This window comes from Falco rusticolus, chromosome 6, assembly GCF_015220075.1.
Source record: "Falco rusticolus isolate bFalRus1 chromosome 6, bFalRus1.pri, whole genome shotgun sequence".
NCBI classification, from domain to species: Eukaryota; Metazoa; Chordata; class Aves; order Falconiformes; family Falconidae; genus Falco; species Falco rusticolus.
The window spans coordinates 21,484,791-21,503,337 of NC_051192.1; the positions used below are offsets into that span (position 1 = coordinate 21,484,791).

Sequence of the window (18,547 nt, forward strand, 5' to 3'; positions counted from 1 at the left end):
AAATCTGGAATTAAATTTGCATATTTATAAATGTATGTGCATAGTGTTTGTTTATTTATGCTAGAGCGCAAACCAGCCTGTACGTATGATACAAGTTCATTTGTCCTGTTCTGCTGAAATAAATGTTGCTTTCCTTTCCTTATAGCTCTTACGTACTTTTCTGTATCCACTTATATCAATGTTCTGAAAGAACTCACAGTTGTCAATTTTTTTTCAAGAAATGGGCGAAAGTTATGAAAAGTGTGTGATAATCTCAAATTTAGGAGTTTTTTGTTACTTCACTTTTGAAATATGAAATTGCATTTTATACTATAATTCACTGAAAAAAATGCTTTGAATATTTTAGAAGATAGAGTGGATTTTCAAAACAGTTTCAAAATGTAATATCACTACACTATTTTGTTAATAAATGCTGCTTTTTCAAATGGGTAGAAATCTGATGTTGTATAAATTCCATCTTGTATTCAAAATAAAGATATAAAATCAAGAAAAGCCCAATTTCTTAGCATCTTTGATTTTTTAATTTTTTTTTCAGGTATGCCACTTTTTATATTGCATACTTTCTCTTCATTTCTTTTGGAACCAAAAGATATTGACAGCATGAGTTTTTAACGGCCAAATTTTAAATTAATATATCCAAAAAAAATAACTTTATTTTTTTGTCTTTGTAAAGATGGGTCACTCATCTCTTGTACACAGAATTGCTGATTTGTAATTTTTTTAAATTTTTGTTTTTATGGTATATTTTGAGGAAAGATACTGATGCAGGCATTTTCTTGTAGTTACCATTACATCATTCTAGGATGATTCAAGCAATACCTGCATTTAGAGATAATAATAATATTTGGTTCCTGCTAATGTTACAGCCCTAAATAATTATTTTTCTCTCATAAAATATTTTTGAAATTTATGTACTGCCACAGAATAATCAAATCTGTTTTTGTCTAGCAGAAAATCTGTAAACTTGATGGTTTCCTGTTTTTAGTTTACTCAGATGTGATTATATTTTCTTCAGAAACTAAAGGAATATGCAAGTCCTTACTTTCCAATTTTAGTATTTTTCTTACCCACCTTTTATATACTTTCTTGTCATGGTCAGTGTGTGCCTAAATGCCTCTCCCAGGTTTCTCATACCCATTTCAATATCCAGACTCTGTCCTTCCTGAACTTCATTTCCCTTGTGCCTCAATTCAACTCCTCTGTCTTCAGCCACCAGTGCAGACTTTAAACTGACTGATTCTTGAAAATGTAGAAGAAATGTAAAGAAACCTACTTTAATGTGTTTCAGGAACTTTTCTGCTGAGAAAGGTAAATTAACTTGCTTTATAGTTTACGGTGCTCAAAATACGGAGTTTAATTAATGGAGAGTTGAAGCTGAAAATCACTCTTATCCCGAGATCCAACATGATGTCTGTGTGCTTCTAATAACCTTAGAGGCCTTCAGACTTGCAAGGTATTCAGAGATGTTCTGGGCCACAGTGCTTGTTTGTATTTCAAACATAAAAGTGATGCTTATTAGAAAAAAATTATGAGGTTTGAATGGATTCATAGTGTATGAATGAGTACAGTGGGATCAGCACAAGTTAAAGTTTGACTCAGTAGAAAAAGGTCAATAAAACTACTTTTCTCCTGCTTGGTGGAAGCAGAAGGAAGGCAGGCCATTTATTCATATCTCTGGATAAAGACTGAGAAGCACTTTCTTTGTGTTCCAGGTTTACAACATCATCCCAAACAACTGCTCTGAAATAATTCTCTAGTGTTTCAATTCTCTTTTAATAAAATGTTAGTAATAAACCTACACATTTACATAGTGGCAAGGATCAGTTTATAACTCCAGGATTTGCACTTAACAGTAAAGGCCATCAGACTAGGAAGATGCTTGCTGTATTTATTGCTTGTCTTGCGTTTGCATTTTTTTGTTTGTTTGATTTTCCTCACAGTCTTTAAAAACTTAAGACACATCACAAGGAAAGAATGTTTTGCTTTCCATTATGGTAAAAAGTAACAATGTCTTTGCTATTCTTCACATATCATGAAGACAGTATGATTCAGTTCAGCTGAAAATAGATTAGAAGAGTCCGCAGTGTTGTGGTAGTCTAATACTTTCATGTTCTGTGGTTTATTGAGTCAAGTTATTTTGCTTGAAATAGGCATCCACTCAAATCTGTTTTGCCTTACTGGAGTGGAAACCTAGCACATGTTCTTGGGATGCAGGTGAATTAATTTAAAGTCAAGGCAAAGTTAAAACTACGTGGGGTGGGAATAAAGAAAACTTTGTTTTAGGAGCCTGACAAAATGAGGAGTGAAACTGCAGGAAAGAACAACTGTGGCTGAGTTCTTGAGGCTGTGATTTATCAAAGCATAGTTATGATTACACATTTTGTGACTCAAAAGGTCACAAAATACTAGGGAACCTTCCAGGAAATATCATAAAAGATGTCAAATAAGGGTATTCATAATTAATTTCTACTATAGGTAGTACAGTGGAGGAAGGCAACTTGGGTGGTTTTTTGTGTCTGGCCTTAGTTTCTCCTATTAGAATATACTGGCTTAAATGACTATTGATATGTCTAATATATTACATTGTTTTGATGATTGTACCTAGTGGATTGCTTCACCTCTCCCACTTGAATTTGGACTGCCAACTGTGAAACCCTACTGTGTATTCGTTACATCTGACATAGATGCTAATTAGATATGGCACCCTTTTAACTTCAGTATCCTTGGTGAACTGAAGCTAATGATCAAAATTCTCTGTTCTAACAGCAGCATATTTTGAAGGTGGTTTTCCTCTTTTCATCATCATCACTCCGTTTTCTTTTGTTTTGATTTTTTCAATGCTGATAGTAATATGAAAGTTCTAAAGTATTTACAAAATGCATATGTCCATTTTGAAAGTATTAATGAACAATCCATGTATTTGATAACTCTCCATAAAAATTAAAATTAGAATAATTTGAAATTTAAAATTTATTTTTGTAATTTTGAGTAATATCTTTGTAGTTGAAATATAGTACAGCTCAGAAGAACAATTAAAGTAAGAATTTCTTGTCCAAATCCAAAAGAAAATGTATAGATCAAGAGAACCAAATACAAAAAACTGTATTAGCAAATTTTCTACATGCCCACATTTGTATAGAATAAGTGGGTTTTCATTTGTGTTAGTTGTCCATTTTAAACAATGAAACAAGTCTGTAAAAGTACAATATTAATTCAACACGTAGAAACATAAGACAATTTTTATTGTGTAGGGAAGCTTTTAAGTTTGCGATGCAACTTATGCATTAAAAAGAAATACAGATAAATTTTGCAGGTAGAACACATGAAAATGTGTAATGGAAAATTGTTATATTAACATCCCTAATGAGAAAAGTCTTTGGAGATGGTATACTTGCTGTGTATCATAGAAATGATGCAACTTAGAAATTTATTATGAAAAAAACAATACAAACATACAATCAGAAGAAAACATTTTGATTGTTTAATCTGGTCTTTAACACAATACAATTGAAACAACTTCTCCTTGTTGTTTCTTTTTGAAATCTGTCCAATTTTTATCTTACTTGTTTTTTGGATTTCAGAAAGCTATTTATATAAAATAAAGACTTTATGTAATCTCTCTACTCCTTAATGTATCCTCTTTTTCACATCCAGACTGGTGCTACCACCTCTGATAATAGCATATGATAAGTTACTATCATCTGATTATTTTGACTTCACTGTCACTGGAAAGAATCACAGTGATTAAGTTCATGAAAACAGCAGTCATCTGTCACTTGGGGGTCATATTATTCTTGAACAAGTTTTGTAATTTTTTTTTCATACTGAATAAATAATTTCCAAGGATTTATTTTCTATTTAAAGATATATTTTTTAATCTATGTGCTACTTTATTCTTCATTGTGACCACATCTTTATTTGCAGTAGTTTTAGTTTACTGTATTTGCAGTAAATTTTCTCAGAAAAATTATTGCTTATATTTACTACTTTATCTGTGTTCTCACTTTTAGTACTTATCTGGCTTGGGGTGGGGCTTTTCTGTATTGAATGTCATTGAAGAAATTTCAGTCTCACGAGATATTAAATGACTATTTTGATCTTAAAGTGTTGTAGCAAGCTGACCTGTTGATGGAATTAAGTAAATAATTGCTCCTAACAGGGTTTGTCAGGGTAAATTTATTTCTTAAAGCTATGATTTTCATTATTCTTTCACAAAGCTTTCCTTTAAAATGTTAAAATATACACTATTTTCTTGAGTCTGTCTTACCAAAATCTTTGCACAATATCTCTTTCTTGTTACTGTTTACCCAATAGTTGTGTTATTGGGAAAAAAAAAAAAACAACAAAAAACACCCAGATATTTTTGTCCTTACAGGTTGATGTAGGGAAATGTGTCAGTGTTTTAAAAAAGAAAGAAAGAAAAAAAAAAGATACATTGGAAAGAATCACAAATATATACTGAGTAGATACCTAGAAAGATTTTAACACTTTGCTTTTCAGAAGGATGACTTAATGTAAGGATTGTGGAAGTATTACAAGAATATTAATAGCTCATTGATTAGTCTCCTCAGAAAAAGCTTTTTCTCCATAACAAAATATTATAATTATTAAATAGTAGCATAAAGGCTACTGTAGCCCTGATCCCAGCTGGTCAGAGTAAAGAATTATCAAAGAGTGTGGAGCTGCAGCTATGAATTCCAGAAAGTGTTTGAAAATTTTTAACAAAATGTAAAAAAGCATCTGTAGAACACATAATATGATTGAGGATTACTGTAATGTTCTTACAGGAAACTATGCAAGAATGTGTGGATGAGCTGGATGGCTCAGTTAAGAAATTGTGCTGTCCTTTAAAGCAGACATAAAAACATGAATTGGCAATTATTCTGCCTCCATGATATGGCACATATTTAATTTCTGCCCTCATAGTTCAGGATTGTTTGGAATGAAAGATAGAAACAAAACTATTGTCAAGAATCTTGTCAAGATTCCATATAGACTGGGGGATGTGTGACCGTAAATATCTGAACAACTGAGAGATCTGTGTACATTAGCATTCCAAGCTACATAGGAATTTCATAATGCTTACAGAGGCATATATAGAATATTATACTCAGGAAGCACAAGTCTGAGTCTTTGTACATCTGAAACAGGGATTTTCTCATCTTCAGAAATAAATCTTAGGATTTAAAGTGTAGCTAAACAATTTTATTCAATATTTAATCTCAGTTTAATGTGGGGTAATGTATTTGAATTAACTGCTGTTGTTAAAGAACTTCCAGATGTTTGGGAAAATTCCAAAATTGCAGAACCTCACAGCTGAAATGGACAATTTTTCAGTTGTCATGATTTCACTTTCTGGATGGTGAATGTTTTTTTCACATCAGAAACAGTTGCCACAGGTAGCTGTTTCCTTGGCATTTTTTGGAAGAAGTGATTGAGCATAGCTTTTTCTTCTAGCAAAAGTCCAAATTCTAGATAATCTACTGTGGCACTTACATATACTTACTATTATAAAGTGTCTCCTAATTTCTAACCTTTATTTCTTTTGCCAGAGTTTAGGGTCTGTAATTTCTCTGCCCTCTACAGAAAATAACTTTTCTGGCTCCTGTTTGCAACAACTTTGTATGTGTTGAAGGCTTTTACCTCTTCCCTCTCAGTCTGTTCTTTCTTAAGAGAAACAACGTATATTCTTTCACTCTTCCTATTTTGTAGACCTTGGTTCATGTTTCTCCTGAACTGCACTATTCAAAACTGAATGGAATACAGTAACTGAAACATTAGTAGTGTCAAAACCAAAAAATGATAGAGTAATTTAGATGGGAAGGGACCGCTGTAGGTCCTCCAGTTCTGGACTACGACTTAAGGCAGATCCAAGTAGGTCAGGGCTTTTTTCCTCAGTTAATGGTGTGGTATTGTTGAGTCCAGTACATGATCCCCTAAAATATCTAGAACTTAATTTGATAGAGTTGTTACCTAATCAGCTCTTTTCCTGCTGAATTTCTGCAATTTATTATTCATCCGAAGTATGGAAATATCCCCTAATGCTTTTTGAATACGATTATTTTTAATTACTCTTCAATTTTCTGAAACTTACCATTTTGAATTCTGATCCTACCCCATTGTAGAGTGAATACACATCCAATTGTCATCTTTTCTGTTTAATAAAAAGGAGAAAGATTTAAAAGTACTCTATAAAGAAATATCACTTATTGTAACTCTCCAGATTGATAATGAATCTCTTTCAATGAAGTGCACATTCTGGACAGTCAGATTTTGTTCATACTTTTAGGGACAACAGGATGACTTTGCTTATAACATGATGTGATGGCTTTCCTCAACTTCTTCCCTTCTCTGTATTCTTTTAGCTTTAGATTCTCACAAATTAAACAGTTTTATAATTTGCTTAGGATAAAAATACTGTTTTTCTCAAAGTTGCATTAATCAGCTTACAATTTCATAGCCCTCCTTTGTCCAATTGGTGAAGTTTCTTCTATTGGGAAGAGTTTAAAGATAAGCCTTTTACACTCTCCTTGAAGCTTCCATGAATTCTTAAAGGTAATTACTAATGGATTGAAAATTGCTAAAACTGGTTCTTCTGTGAATTCTTCAGGTCCAAACCTCCCAAAAATACTTAAAGTTTGATGACTCACTGAAGTTGTCTTTCTGTACTTTAGCCTAAATGCTTTTACATGTGTTTCTTGTTTTAATGCTATATATTATTTGAGCCACGTTACCTTTTTCAGAGAGGATAGGCACAGGAAAATCATCAAACTGATTCTTTGTAATGTCATTTCATGGGTTTTTGTTTGTTTTGGGCAAACGATGAACTAGTTTCTAGAATTTTATTTTATTCTTCCTTCTAGAATGTCACTTTATATCCTTAATATTGCCAGTTGTACAAAATTTGGCATTTTTACATTTGTTCCCGTATAAGTTTTATTTGTGTGTGTTTGCTTTTCTGTCTTTTCACTTCCTCTGAACTTCATTTTCTGAGTTTCAGTTCATTGAAGAATTCATGTTTGAGTCTTGTTGTTTCTTTTTTCTACACTGTCTTTTGTCTTAGTATAGCTTCTGCTTGGCCAGTAGAGTGCTTTCTTTAAGGAATTCTTATTTTACCTGAAAAACTGTTTTCCTTACAGTTGTTGTCTATGAGGTATTTAGTATCAATTGTTGAGTTTATTAACACTGTTTTCAATACATAGTTGTTCTGTCACTGTCTCTGCTTCACAAGTGTTATTCAATGATTCTTGTCATTTAAATCACTTTCAGCTTTCATGTTTTCAGTCAAGCCTTTGTTCTTGTCAGTACTACATCTAGAAGAGTTCTCCTGGAGTCATTTGCCTATCTACTGTTTGAAAAGTTTCTGTCAAAGCATCCTAGTAGCTTCTCTGGACAGTTTATTTAATGATACATTCACTGTTAATTGTATGAAGATCAGTGGTGTACTTTTAAAAATACGGCCATGACCTTATTAATTTTAATAGATGTATATTAAAATAGAATCTCAGCAGTCTTGATTCAGTAGTTTGTTTTACTCAGAAAATATTTTTTAAGAAGCAGCGGGTGAACAGATATATTCTGAACACACTTCCTTTGAAAGGAAGAGATCTCCCTGCTTTCTCCTTTGCATTTTTGGTTAAAGTTCCAGTTTTATGCAGATATAGTGCTTAAATCATGTGATACCTCAAGACAGATGTTTACATCAGGAATGCTAAAAAATCCTAATTAAAGCTGCCTGTAGAATGAAGTGCCTTTAACCCCGCTGGGTGCTGATGTGGACATTTAGGGCTATATGAATTTTGTTAAGTTACCCTGGAGAGTTTATCTGATTATTCATTGAGATTTGTACTCGGTACAGTAATTGCATTTACTGTCATTTGTCTTACTTTACTTGGTGCTTATCTTTTTATTATGGTAAAAATGAAAAAAAGCTTGTCTAAAATGTGAGCAAAGACTGAGTTGTGTGTTTAACCTATAAAATACAATTCAAATATTGGTGCCATATTGTACTGGAAAACTCTACCAATTGTTTTTTATCTTTCTCCCTTCAGCTTTGTCTTTAAGGAAGGCTATAGTATATTGAGAAACAGATGTAAAAATCTTACATATTTTGCTAAATGTTTTTTCCCATAATTATGAATATTCTGCCAATCATTTTAATTTGTTTGCTGTTTTGTTTGTACACTACTTTATACAAAAAAGTCAATTGTTGTTTAAATTATAAGAAAAGAAATGTTTAAAGGGAATAAATCCAGTTTTCATGGAATGTATATCATAGGATTTTCTTTTTGAGTTAACTTGTTTCTGGTTCTACTGCAGTCTTGTAAGTGGCAGCCTATAACTTGAAACAAAGCAGTAGGTGCTTTCACTGACTTGGCCTCAGCCCGTGGGTTTTCTGTACTTTACTGAGCAAAACATTCTGAAAACCATTAAAACACTTGTGTAAAGAAAAGTGTAAAACCCAATTCTTAAAGAATTTGATTGATGTTTGGAGTTTTAATTACTTTTTTCAGTTGCCAAAGCACATTGTTACTGCATTTTAAGAAGCTTACAATATCCATCAAAACAATGCATTTGATATCAATGTGAAATGTAACTGCTAAGGAGCACATTTAAATTTAGCATTTATATGAATCCCTTGAAGATATGTCTGTGGTTAGGGTGTAATTTTTTCAAACAAAAATGAGAAGGAGGGTCTTTTGACTAACTTCATTTTGAAGATAAATAAGGACTTGAGACAGCTATAACCAAAAGCTAAAAGGATTCTACTTTTCACTTTAGCTCTTTGTACACAGAGTGGTTTCATGGCAGTGTACTACTTAAAGGTTAAAAGAAAAGAAAGGTGTGGGGGCACTCATTATCTATTCTGCTTTTTTAATGATTACAGGAAGAGCCATATGTTATGTTCAAGAAGTCTGACAAACCCTTGTATGGAAACGATCGATTTGAAGGTTATTGCATCGACCTCCTCAGGGAGCTGTCTACTATCCTTGGATTTTCCTATGAGATTAGGCTGGTGGAAGATGGAAAATATGGAGCCCAGGAAGATGCTAGCGGACAGTGGAATGGAATGGTTCGTGAACTAATTGATCATGTAAGTTAACTTTTGGAAGCTTTCTAATATCCATTTAGATTTTGATTCTGTCTATACAAATTATAAAACTTTTATGATAGTATAAGTACTGTATTGGAAAATGCAGATGTTTAAAGAAGTAATGCAAGTAAATTCACATCAATTATTTATTTAGTGTAGAATTGGTGTGTTAAATGAAGACTATTTTACATCTCTGTTTTGCCTGTAGTCGGGGTTTGTTTCTGCCAAACTGGTTTAGCCCTTCTGTGGCACATGCCTAAGTCAAAATATGGAATAGGTAGTATTCAGAATTTATTTCTGAGAACAATTTTTTTTTTTTTGTGACAAAACATAAATCTGCATTAATCAATAATCAGGTCTTCTTATAGTGGATATGAGACTTTGTTGTAGAAAAATTTCTGTGTATGTAGTGTAAAAAATTATTTGATATACACAATGAAGAGGAACATATTTCTTGAAACATTAACAATAAAGTGCAAGCAGTAAGACAAAAATATCAACATATACTAAAGGAGCTAGATAATGCGACGTGTGTCAAAGAGATACCATTGCTATTACTTGAAAATGAGTAAGGCAGGCATAATTTTGTGTCCTTCAAAGCATACTTTTCCATTTGGTCATGACAGTTGAATTCAATCTCTTAGAAACATTTCAATTTGAAAATTATGTCATTCTCCCTTTTTGCACGTATTTGGGTGAATTGCTTGATATAGAGACATTTGATCAAAGAACAAAATAAAACATGTTCTGCACATTGCCGTCATTTAAAATAGGAGGAAGGGGAGACTATTTTATAGTTAATTCAAGTGAAACCTCCTAATGATGGCAGAAACTGAATGAATAGCTTGAAGACAAATATTCACTAATATTGTTTCACTTTAAGATTTCAGCAGATGGGCAGAAAATTTTCTAATCAAAATATGCGTATTACTAGGAGGGTTGTTATCTTTGTGCTTTCCTAGTAAATAATAATCTGCTATTGCTGTTACAGCAGATGTTGATTATGCCTATCTTCACACTTTTAAGAAGAATGCATGGAAGTATTATATTTATATTATCTTTCAGTGTGTGTATGTATTATACCTAGCACACATACATAGAAAGCAAACAGATATTTAGCTAGATTCTCTGTCCATCTCTATAGATGTGTATTTTCACATATGTATTAATGCATAGGTATGCATAGCTCTTAGATGTGATGGTTGTTAGGTGGTATCATCATCTGGAACTAAATTTCCATGATTGGGGTAGATATTGTGGAAGCATTTCTTATATAATTTTTCAGAAGCAAAGAAAAATCACATTTTATATGGTTTTGTTATTTAGCATAAAGCTTTCTTGAGCCAGCACTAGTATGTCCTCCTAAGCTTTTCACTAAGGTAATCTTGAAATAAAATGTCTATCAATTAGTTGCAGTATTAAGTACGTGGAACAGGAGCTTTTCCAATCCTTTCCTCTTGGTAACACAGAATGGAACACGTGCTTCTTTTTCCTAGATAACATATATCCGAACTTACAATTTATTTTGCCTTTTGCAATGATGTTTACTTAGGAATTAAAAATGTTTAGATACTCTGTTAGTGTATCACAGAAGATGTAGCCTAACTTCTTAACCTGGATCATAACTTTTACTAGTGCCTCTCAGTTTATCAATTGTTGAAATTTTCCCTTAATGTTTTCTCTGTTTTTATCTATTGAACACATGCAATTTATTTATGCATCTGTGCCCTTTATTTACATGCATGTTATTGGTACATTTTATTAGCCAGCAACACTTCAGACCTCAGAACTGATGCACAGGAAATCAGAGAATTCCAGATAGACAGCTAACACATTTGATGTAGTTAATACTTCACATGGCTCATTAGCTTAGACTTTCAGTCTTTTGCCTTAGAAAATATTTTTTAAAGTGTCAAAGAGGTTTTATTTTGTATAAAGTAGTTTATTAAACTCAATTACTATATCTTTTGGAAGGTAAAATTATTCTGCCTACACCTTTCAGACTGAGTTTCTAATTAAAATAGAGAACAGAATAAAGACAGAGTTCTGAAAGTTGTCATAGTAATTACATGTATTTGAAAAATATTTTTGAAAATTATTTTATTTTTACCTTCTTGTTATATTTTAGCTGTCAGTCACTTAAGTTCAGAAAAAAGAATACTATGCTGCAGTGTGTATCTTTGCAAAGGTAGTTCGTAGAATTTGTAATTCAAGAATAAATAAAAAGGAGAATTTTAGTATACTATGTATGTAGAAAGGAAGATCCACTATTTATATAAAAAGTACCAAACAGAATCTAATTTTTTAAATAAACTGTTTAAATCTGTGCATAGTCACTTTACATAACTACTTGGACTCAAAAGTGTAACTGAAATGAAGACAGTTCTGAACTGAGCTCCACATATCATGTCAATCTCAGGGTTGAAATTCTGCAGTGTGGACAGAGCCTGAAGCCTTTATGTCAGGCTTTGTGTGTTTTCAGTCTCCTTTCTTATAGTTTACCCATATTTCTTCTTTCTTTGACTTTTTTACTCAGTGTTCACATATGCCATCATTCTGATACTGGTCTCCAAAGAATTAGTAGTTTCCTTTTAAATAAAAGGTAAATACCAAAAGTGAAAAATTAGTTCAGTGATTCCTCCCCTTTGACAACTGAATGATAATGAATTCTTGCTGGAAAAAGACAGTGGTCTCTAGAGCTGCAATTGGAAGAGAAATATTCACTAGCACAGCAAATATAGGAGAGATTTCCCTATGAAAACATTTTAAATTGGATTTTGCCAGTTAAGGAATCTGATTTCTTTGCCCCAATTTTCATTCATTATTTTACCCCACTTTTTACCCCACTGTCTGGGTAATTCAAGAAAATGTTGTTAGATATTTGGGGGAGGGGGAACTAAAATCCAGGTAGCTCCATCATTTATGGATGTATTCTTCATGAAGAAGTATTCCTTCTAGTGACTTGCTGCCTTTGGTTCAAGGAAGTTATTATAAAAAAAAACATTTTTGCATTAGAAATTATTTTGTCAGGAGTTTTTCGATCAGTTATGATAAGTGTATTTCTCTTATTGTTTTGGGTTTGCATGGCAAGGTTTTTGTAGTGGGAGGGCTACAGGGGTGGCTTCTGTGAGGAGCTGCCAGAAGCTTCCCCCATGTCCAATGGAGCCAATGCCAGCCAGCTCTGAGATGGATCCTCCACTGGCCAAAGCCATGCCTATCAGCAATGGTGATAGCACTTCTGGTATAGCATGTTAAGAAGGTGGGGAGGGGGAGGGTGGAAATCTGCACCAGCAGAAGAGAGGAGTGAGACCATGTGAGAGAAAACTCTGCAGACACCAAGGTCGGTGCAGAAGGAGGGGCAGGAGGTGCTCCAGGCACCAGAGCAGAGATGCCCCTGAAGCCTGTGGTGAAGGCCATGGTGAGGCAGGCTGGGCCCCTGCAGCCCATGGAGGTTAACGGTGGAGCAGATACCCACCTGCAGCCTGTGGAGAACTCCGTGCTGGAGCAGGTGGATGCCCAAAGGAGGCTGTGACCTGTAGGAAGCCTGTGCTGAAGCAGGTTTGCTAGCAGGATTTGTGGCCCTGTGGGGGACACTGCTGAAGCAGTCTGTTCCTGAAGGACTCTGTGAAAGGGACTATCGTGGTTTAACCCCAGCTGGTAATTAAGCCCCACACAGCTTCTCACTCACTCCCCCTCACCCAGAGGGGCAGGAAAGAGAGTTCGAAAGGAAGGTAAAACTTGAGGGTTGAGATAAGAACAATTTAATAATCAAAACAGAATAAAAATGAAAGAACAATAATAACAGTGATGACAATAACAGTTCTAATAAAAAGAAGGAGGGAAAGATTAAAATCCAGAGGGAAAGGAAGAAAGGAAGACATGATGCACAATGCAACTGCTCACCGCCTGCTGACAGATGCCCAGCCTGTCCCCGGGCAATGATCTGCCCGCCCCAGCCAACCACCCAGGTATATATACCAGGCATGACATCTCATGATGTGGAATAACCCTTTGGCTAGTTGCCTCAGCTGACCTGGCTCTGTCCCCTCCCAATTCCTTGTGCTCCTCCAACGTTTTCGCTAACAAGGCAAACTGAAAAGTCTCATATCAAAACCAAATCACAGCACAGCACCAGCTCCTAAGAAGATAATGAACTCCATCCCAGCTGAAACCAGGCCAGGGACCCATGCTGGAGGAGTATGTCAAGAAATGCAGCCTGTGGGAAGGACTCAAGTTGGAGAAATTCATGGTCTCCCATGGGAGGGACACCCTGCTGGAGCACGGAGGAAGAAGCAGCAGAAACAATGTGTGATGAGCTGACCAAACCCCACTTCCTGTTCCCCTGCACTGCCTGGGGGGAGGTAGAGAAATTGGGAATTAAGTTCGACCTTGGAAGAAGAGAGGGGTAGGGGGAGGGTGTTCTTTCTGATTTGAATGGTAATAATTTAAGCTAAATTCCCCAAGTTGAGTCTGTTTTGCCTATGATAGTAATTGCGGAGTGATGTCCCTGGCCTTATCTCAACCCACAGGTCTTTCATTATCATTTTCTCTTCCTTGTCTGGTTGAGGAGGTGAGGGATAGAGTGGCTTTGGTGGGCACCCAGCATTCAGCCAGGGTCAAACCACCATAGTACACTACATAGGAAAAGGAAACAAAATCTATTCGACATTTTAATTAAAAGAAGTGAAGATGAAATTAAAACTTTAAGATCAGATGTTGAGTTTAGGATCATATGTTGACCCCCATTCAGTCTGAGGTCTTAAGAGATTTTCCTTTTGAAGACTTTTGTAAAGTTTTGTTGTTGTCATGGAACATTTTGACTTTAATAAAATAAAATAATTCTAGAAACAAGTTTTTTATCAGCTATCTTAGAAATAATTCTGCCCTTGCTACTGTGTCATGTCAATTGTGAGATACCAGGCAATGATACACATATTTTACATTTTTCTTTACTTGAATAAACAAGTGAAAGGCTCTTGTTAGAGAAAAAAATAATAATTTCGTTTTGATGCTATTCTCTCTGTCTTAATTCTCCATACTTGTGGTATTATTTTTTAGCTCTTTAGAACAGATACTACTCACAGTATATTAAAATACATGTCAGGCTCTGCAAAATAATTTTCAAGTCTAATGTTAACACTTTTCTTGTCTCAAAAAGAATCAATTTTAGAATAAGATATCCTTCCACCAGCATCTGTTGAGCATCTGTGTTGAGCACATTAAATATGCCTTCTATTTTTCCCCATATAAATGCTAGTATTCTAAACGCCTGGTAATCCCAGGCAGATTTTCTTTATTTAGAGAACTACTATCTTCAATTTATGTTCATTAACATACATAAAGTAAAATATACTTTATATAAGTAAAATATACTTTATATATAATATTAAAATATAATTTTGATGTCTGCCTTCTCTGCATGTCAAATTCTTCACTGAGTTAATATTATGGCAAACTTGTTAATTTTGACTCATTAAAAAAGTTTGTGAAAGTATGGAATTTGAGAAGGTAAACAATGTGATAGTTTTTCTTAAACAAGGGCAGCATGTGTAATAGATGTGAAAAGTAATTTGTTGACAGTGCCTACCCTTACTCTCAGTGTTACTACATAAACAAGATACTAATAATTACAGATGTTCTCAAAAAGGATGGAGGATTTTGATAGGAAATCCTTTATTTCCAATATATTTTTAGAACCTATTTGACATCTTATATGTCAGGCCTCATAAAATCAAATTAATCCAGAGCACTGTTCCATGGATTAGAATGTTGTACCTCAGAGGGGAAGACAGACTGTGAGAGACTAAACTCAGGATCAAATGCATAAATGAATGTTTTGGTAAAAGGTGCCTATTAGAGCGCTAGCTATGTAGGCTTCTGTTTTAGCCCATAGAGATCTACTGAAAACAATCATACCAGAGCTGAGAAAGAAATTTAACTTAAGTTCTAAAGCTGTGTCCAATGGAGTCATTCAGGTTAGATGCTCCATGATCTCAAGCATGTCTGCATAAGGCAACAAATATGACAGAGGACATCTGTCCTTTTCTAGAGCAGCCCATCTGAGGATAGTTTGGCTATACAAGGTATCTCTTATGCAGTAGACATATTCAGGAACACAAAACGCTTTTCTAGAACTTGGTCAGCTGAATTGCTCTTTAGACTCCATCACCTGTATTGATTAGATCTTTAGTGGCTGTGATGGGAATTTGAAGTGCTGTGGATTAAGCCAGAAGCCTACACATAAGGGTCTGGTGCCGCTTGACCTTCCTTAAGCTGTCCAAGGCATCCACGTAGTGCTGGCAGATCTAAGATCTGTGGGACACCCTTTCATTGATGGAGCAGCAGCTAGAGGCATGGGGATACCGTAGAAACTGTCAGAAGCTCTAATAAAAATCAGAAAAGGGCCCGGAATACAAGCCCAGGCATCTGCCTTTTGGTGTTGTCTCACACTTAGGTCTTGCTTGAAGCAGCTGTGAGATTACAGTCTGTCTTTACAAAATTACATTTGTACTGCACTTGCTGCAGCATTCATTGAGTGCTCATCTTAATTTTTTCTTTAAATTGATCTCAGTAAATGTGAGTAGATAAATTCCTCTCTTAATGAAGTATACTAAGACTTCTCCAAATGCTGATCCTTGTTTATGCAAGTAAGCATAACTGTTTTCTTATGGAATTATGCTGTTTTCCAATTACTTGTTTTTTATTATTCCTGTCACCTCTCATGTTTGTATGAGAAACCGGAAAAAATAGGGATTACTGTGAGAAACTGTAATGTGAAGAACAACTGAGAAACTTCAGCCATTAAGAACAAAAATAATAATTTTGCCAACAGTGCCTTCATAACAGGGTTGGGGTTTTTTTTTGTGTGTGTGTTCCTAATTTTTCTGTACTTTTAAATGGATAATTTAAGCTGCCTGGATAGAACTATTGTCTTTCATCTGGTTGTATAGTTTGATGAAATATTATTTTATATAAGTTAATTAGATAAGAGAAATTATCTTCCAAATCTTGGTTTAAATTAATAATCTTCTTTCTTAGATAAAACATCATGAGGTTTTTTCATTTGTCCTTTAGAAGTAAACACATATATTAATCATAAAAATGAAAAAAACACCCAATGAGCTTGCAGGTACTTCGGTTTCACATTCCAAAATAGGCTTAATAAGGTCTGGGGTTTTTATTTTTAAGTACATGATTTCTGTTGATGGGATGTTTAACGTGATGCATAATATTACTCATGAACACAAATTATATTCACCGACAAAAAGTTATTTTTCACTTCTTATGGCAAGGCATATTCAAGCTATTCAGGCTAAGGGAAATATGTAAGAAAGCAGAGAAAGAATATAAATACTACTGTTCAAGGAGGCAGGTGTTTTACACGGATTATAATGAGTAATAGGAAAGAGCGAGTGATCATGTGAGTGTAATAGATATAACAGGTTTATAAGCTTATGTTAGGGGAATTTCCATGGGACTCACTTCCCTTTTAGTAGGACTCCAGCCCACTAATGCAACAGGAGTTCTGGTGGGACTCAAATCCACCTCCCCTCTAGAGGCCCTCAAACCCCCTAGAGCACCTCTGTTTCTGCTGGGCTGAAACCCACACTTGTGCCTTAGGGGTCCAACACTGACTGAAGACAGAGACACAGGCAAAATGTAGAATTAGAAAGGATTTTTTCTTAAGCAATGCACATACGATGCCCCAGCCTAATGCTTGGGGACATTGATATTGAGGAAGACAGGGCATTTTTTTATAACATATGTTATATATAACATATATTACAATGTAGTTGTATAGACTAATCAAATCACCTCTGTTAAGGTGTAGGCTAATCAGTTACCATTGCTTATGTAATTAGTGTGTACTTATCCTGTGCAGGTTCAGTGTGTGCTTGTCCCGTGTGTTAATCTTCATTGTTCTGAACCTGTGTAGTTGGAGTGGTTTTCTACTGTCTTCTGGTCAGTTGCTGTTCTGAGAACCTTGAGTTCATCCCTAGGCTTGGGTCACGATATTTTTCCATTGTCTGAGGGTCTTTGCGATCTGCTGGTGTTCGTTCTTAACATTTTGCATGTATATTTTTGAAATGAAGGTGGAAACTGTTAGGACTCCTTCAGAGGAAGGGTTTCGAGGTTAGAAGTAAGGCTAAAGAAAACTTGTTTTGTAAACTGTGAAATTTTAGGTAAAGCATCATCAAATAAATTATATTACAGGGAAATATTTTAATTTTATGTCCTTAATACATTGAGGAAATCTCAGCTCAGTATACAAGATATAACATATACTAAATTCTGAGCACTCAGAAACCACTCGTTGGGTTTTAGTTTGGATGAATATTGAGAGAAAGATAGAATCTCAGCTCAGCAGAAACTGTAATATTTTTACTGTGTTTGAATGGTTTTCACCTGCAGAATCCATAAATCTATCTTGATTTTGGAGTTTCCAAGTATTTTCTGCTCATATTTCATTACGAAATATCTTGTTCAGCTCTCACGCTCTTTATAATAATTACTCCTTTTCTTGTATGATTTTACATGGGATACATTGAGCAGTTTTGCATTACAAAAATGGAATGTTAATTGTAATTTTTTACATAATACAGAGTTTATATACATATATATACATATACAGTATATATACAAAATTTAGGCTACGTATTTCACAAACTATGTGAGAACGGGATAAATTTATTTCAAAACTTAGGTCTACACTAGCATCTGCAACTGAATCTCGTTGTCATTTGATGAAAATTTTAATTATGCTTAATTTTTTATATATATAATATAAATTTGAACTCTGATCCTGTGGGGAGATGATGTTTTGAGGGTTAATTTTCTCTAAAAACCACGTAGAGTTTTGGCAAGTCTGCCGTGTAGGTATAGTTTTTGCTTCAACCAGCAGCTCTGGTGAATATACATAGGTGGTAAGCTGAATGTCTACTCATTTCTGCTAACGTTTTTAATGTTATTTTCTAGTATCTTGGCATTTTATTTTATTTTTACCTTCTCTCTTAAAAAAACCCAACAAAAAAAACAATTCCCTTTTTCTGTACTCTCTGTGTATGTTTTAAATACTATTAGTTGGTATTTTAGTTTTCTTGTCCTTATCTGCTTGTATTTTCAACTTTCTTATATTTTGTTTATAATGTATATTTTTCCTGATTTATCATTTAGCTGTTTGAAGGCCATCTGTTGTGAGTGTATTTTTATTTCTTAGTTTACGTTTATTTACCTTGCAGATTAAGCATTACTGTTCTATGCTGAAGCATTCTTCTTTGAATTTCCAGTAATCATTATTAGTTAATTTTGTTATGTTGGCAGTTTTCCAGCACAACCTGCTCTTCAAAGAAAGCTACTAATTCACATTATTTAATATTGTGAAACAGTATTCCAACACTTTCCAGTTATTCTGTGTAATGATGAAGTATCCCGAATTCTTTAACTGTTAAGTGC

At 34.3% G+C, this 18,547-nt stretch overlaps 1 protein-coding gene across 1 annotated transcript in view; it reads left to right on the forward strand.

Moving 5' to 3' along the window:
* GRIK2 (glutamate ionotropic receptor kainate type subunit 2) overlaps positions 1-18,547 on the forward strand; it is a 415,942-nt gene that overhangs the window by 239,982 nt on the left and 157,413 nt on the right. Inside the window, exon 11 of the mRNA XM_037392944.1 lies at positions 8,888-9,094. Coding sequence (XP_037248841.1) covers positions 8,888-9,094 — 207 coding nt within the window. The remainder of the gene's footprint in view (positions 1-8,887; positions 9,095-18,547) is intronic.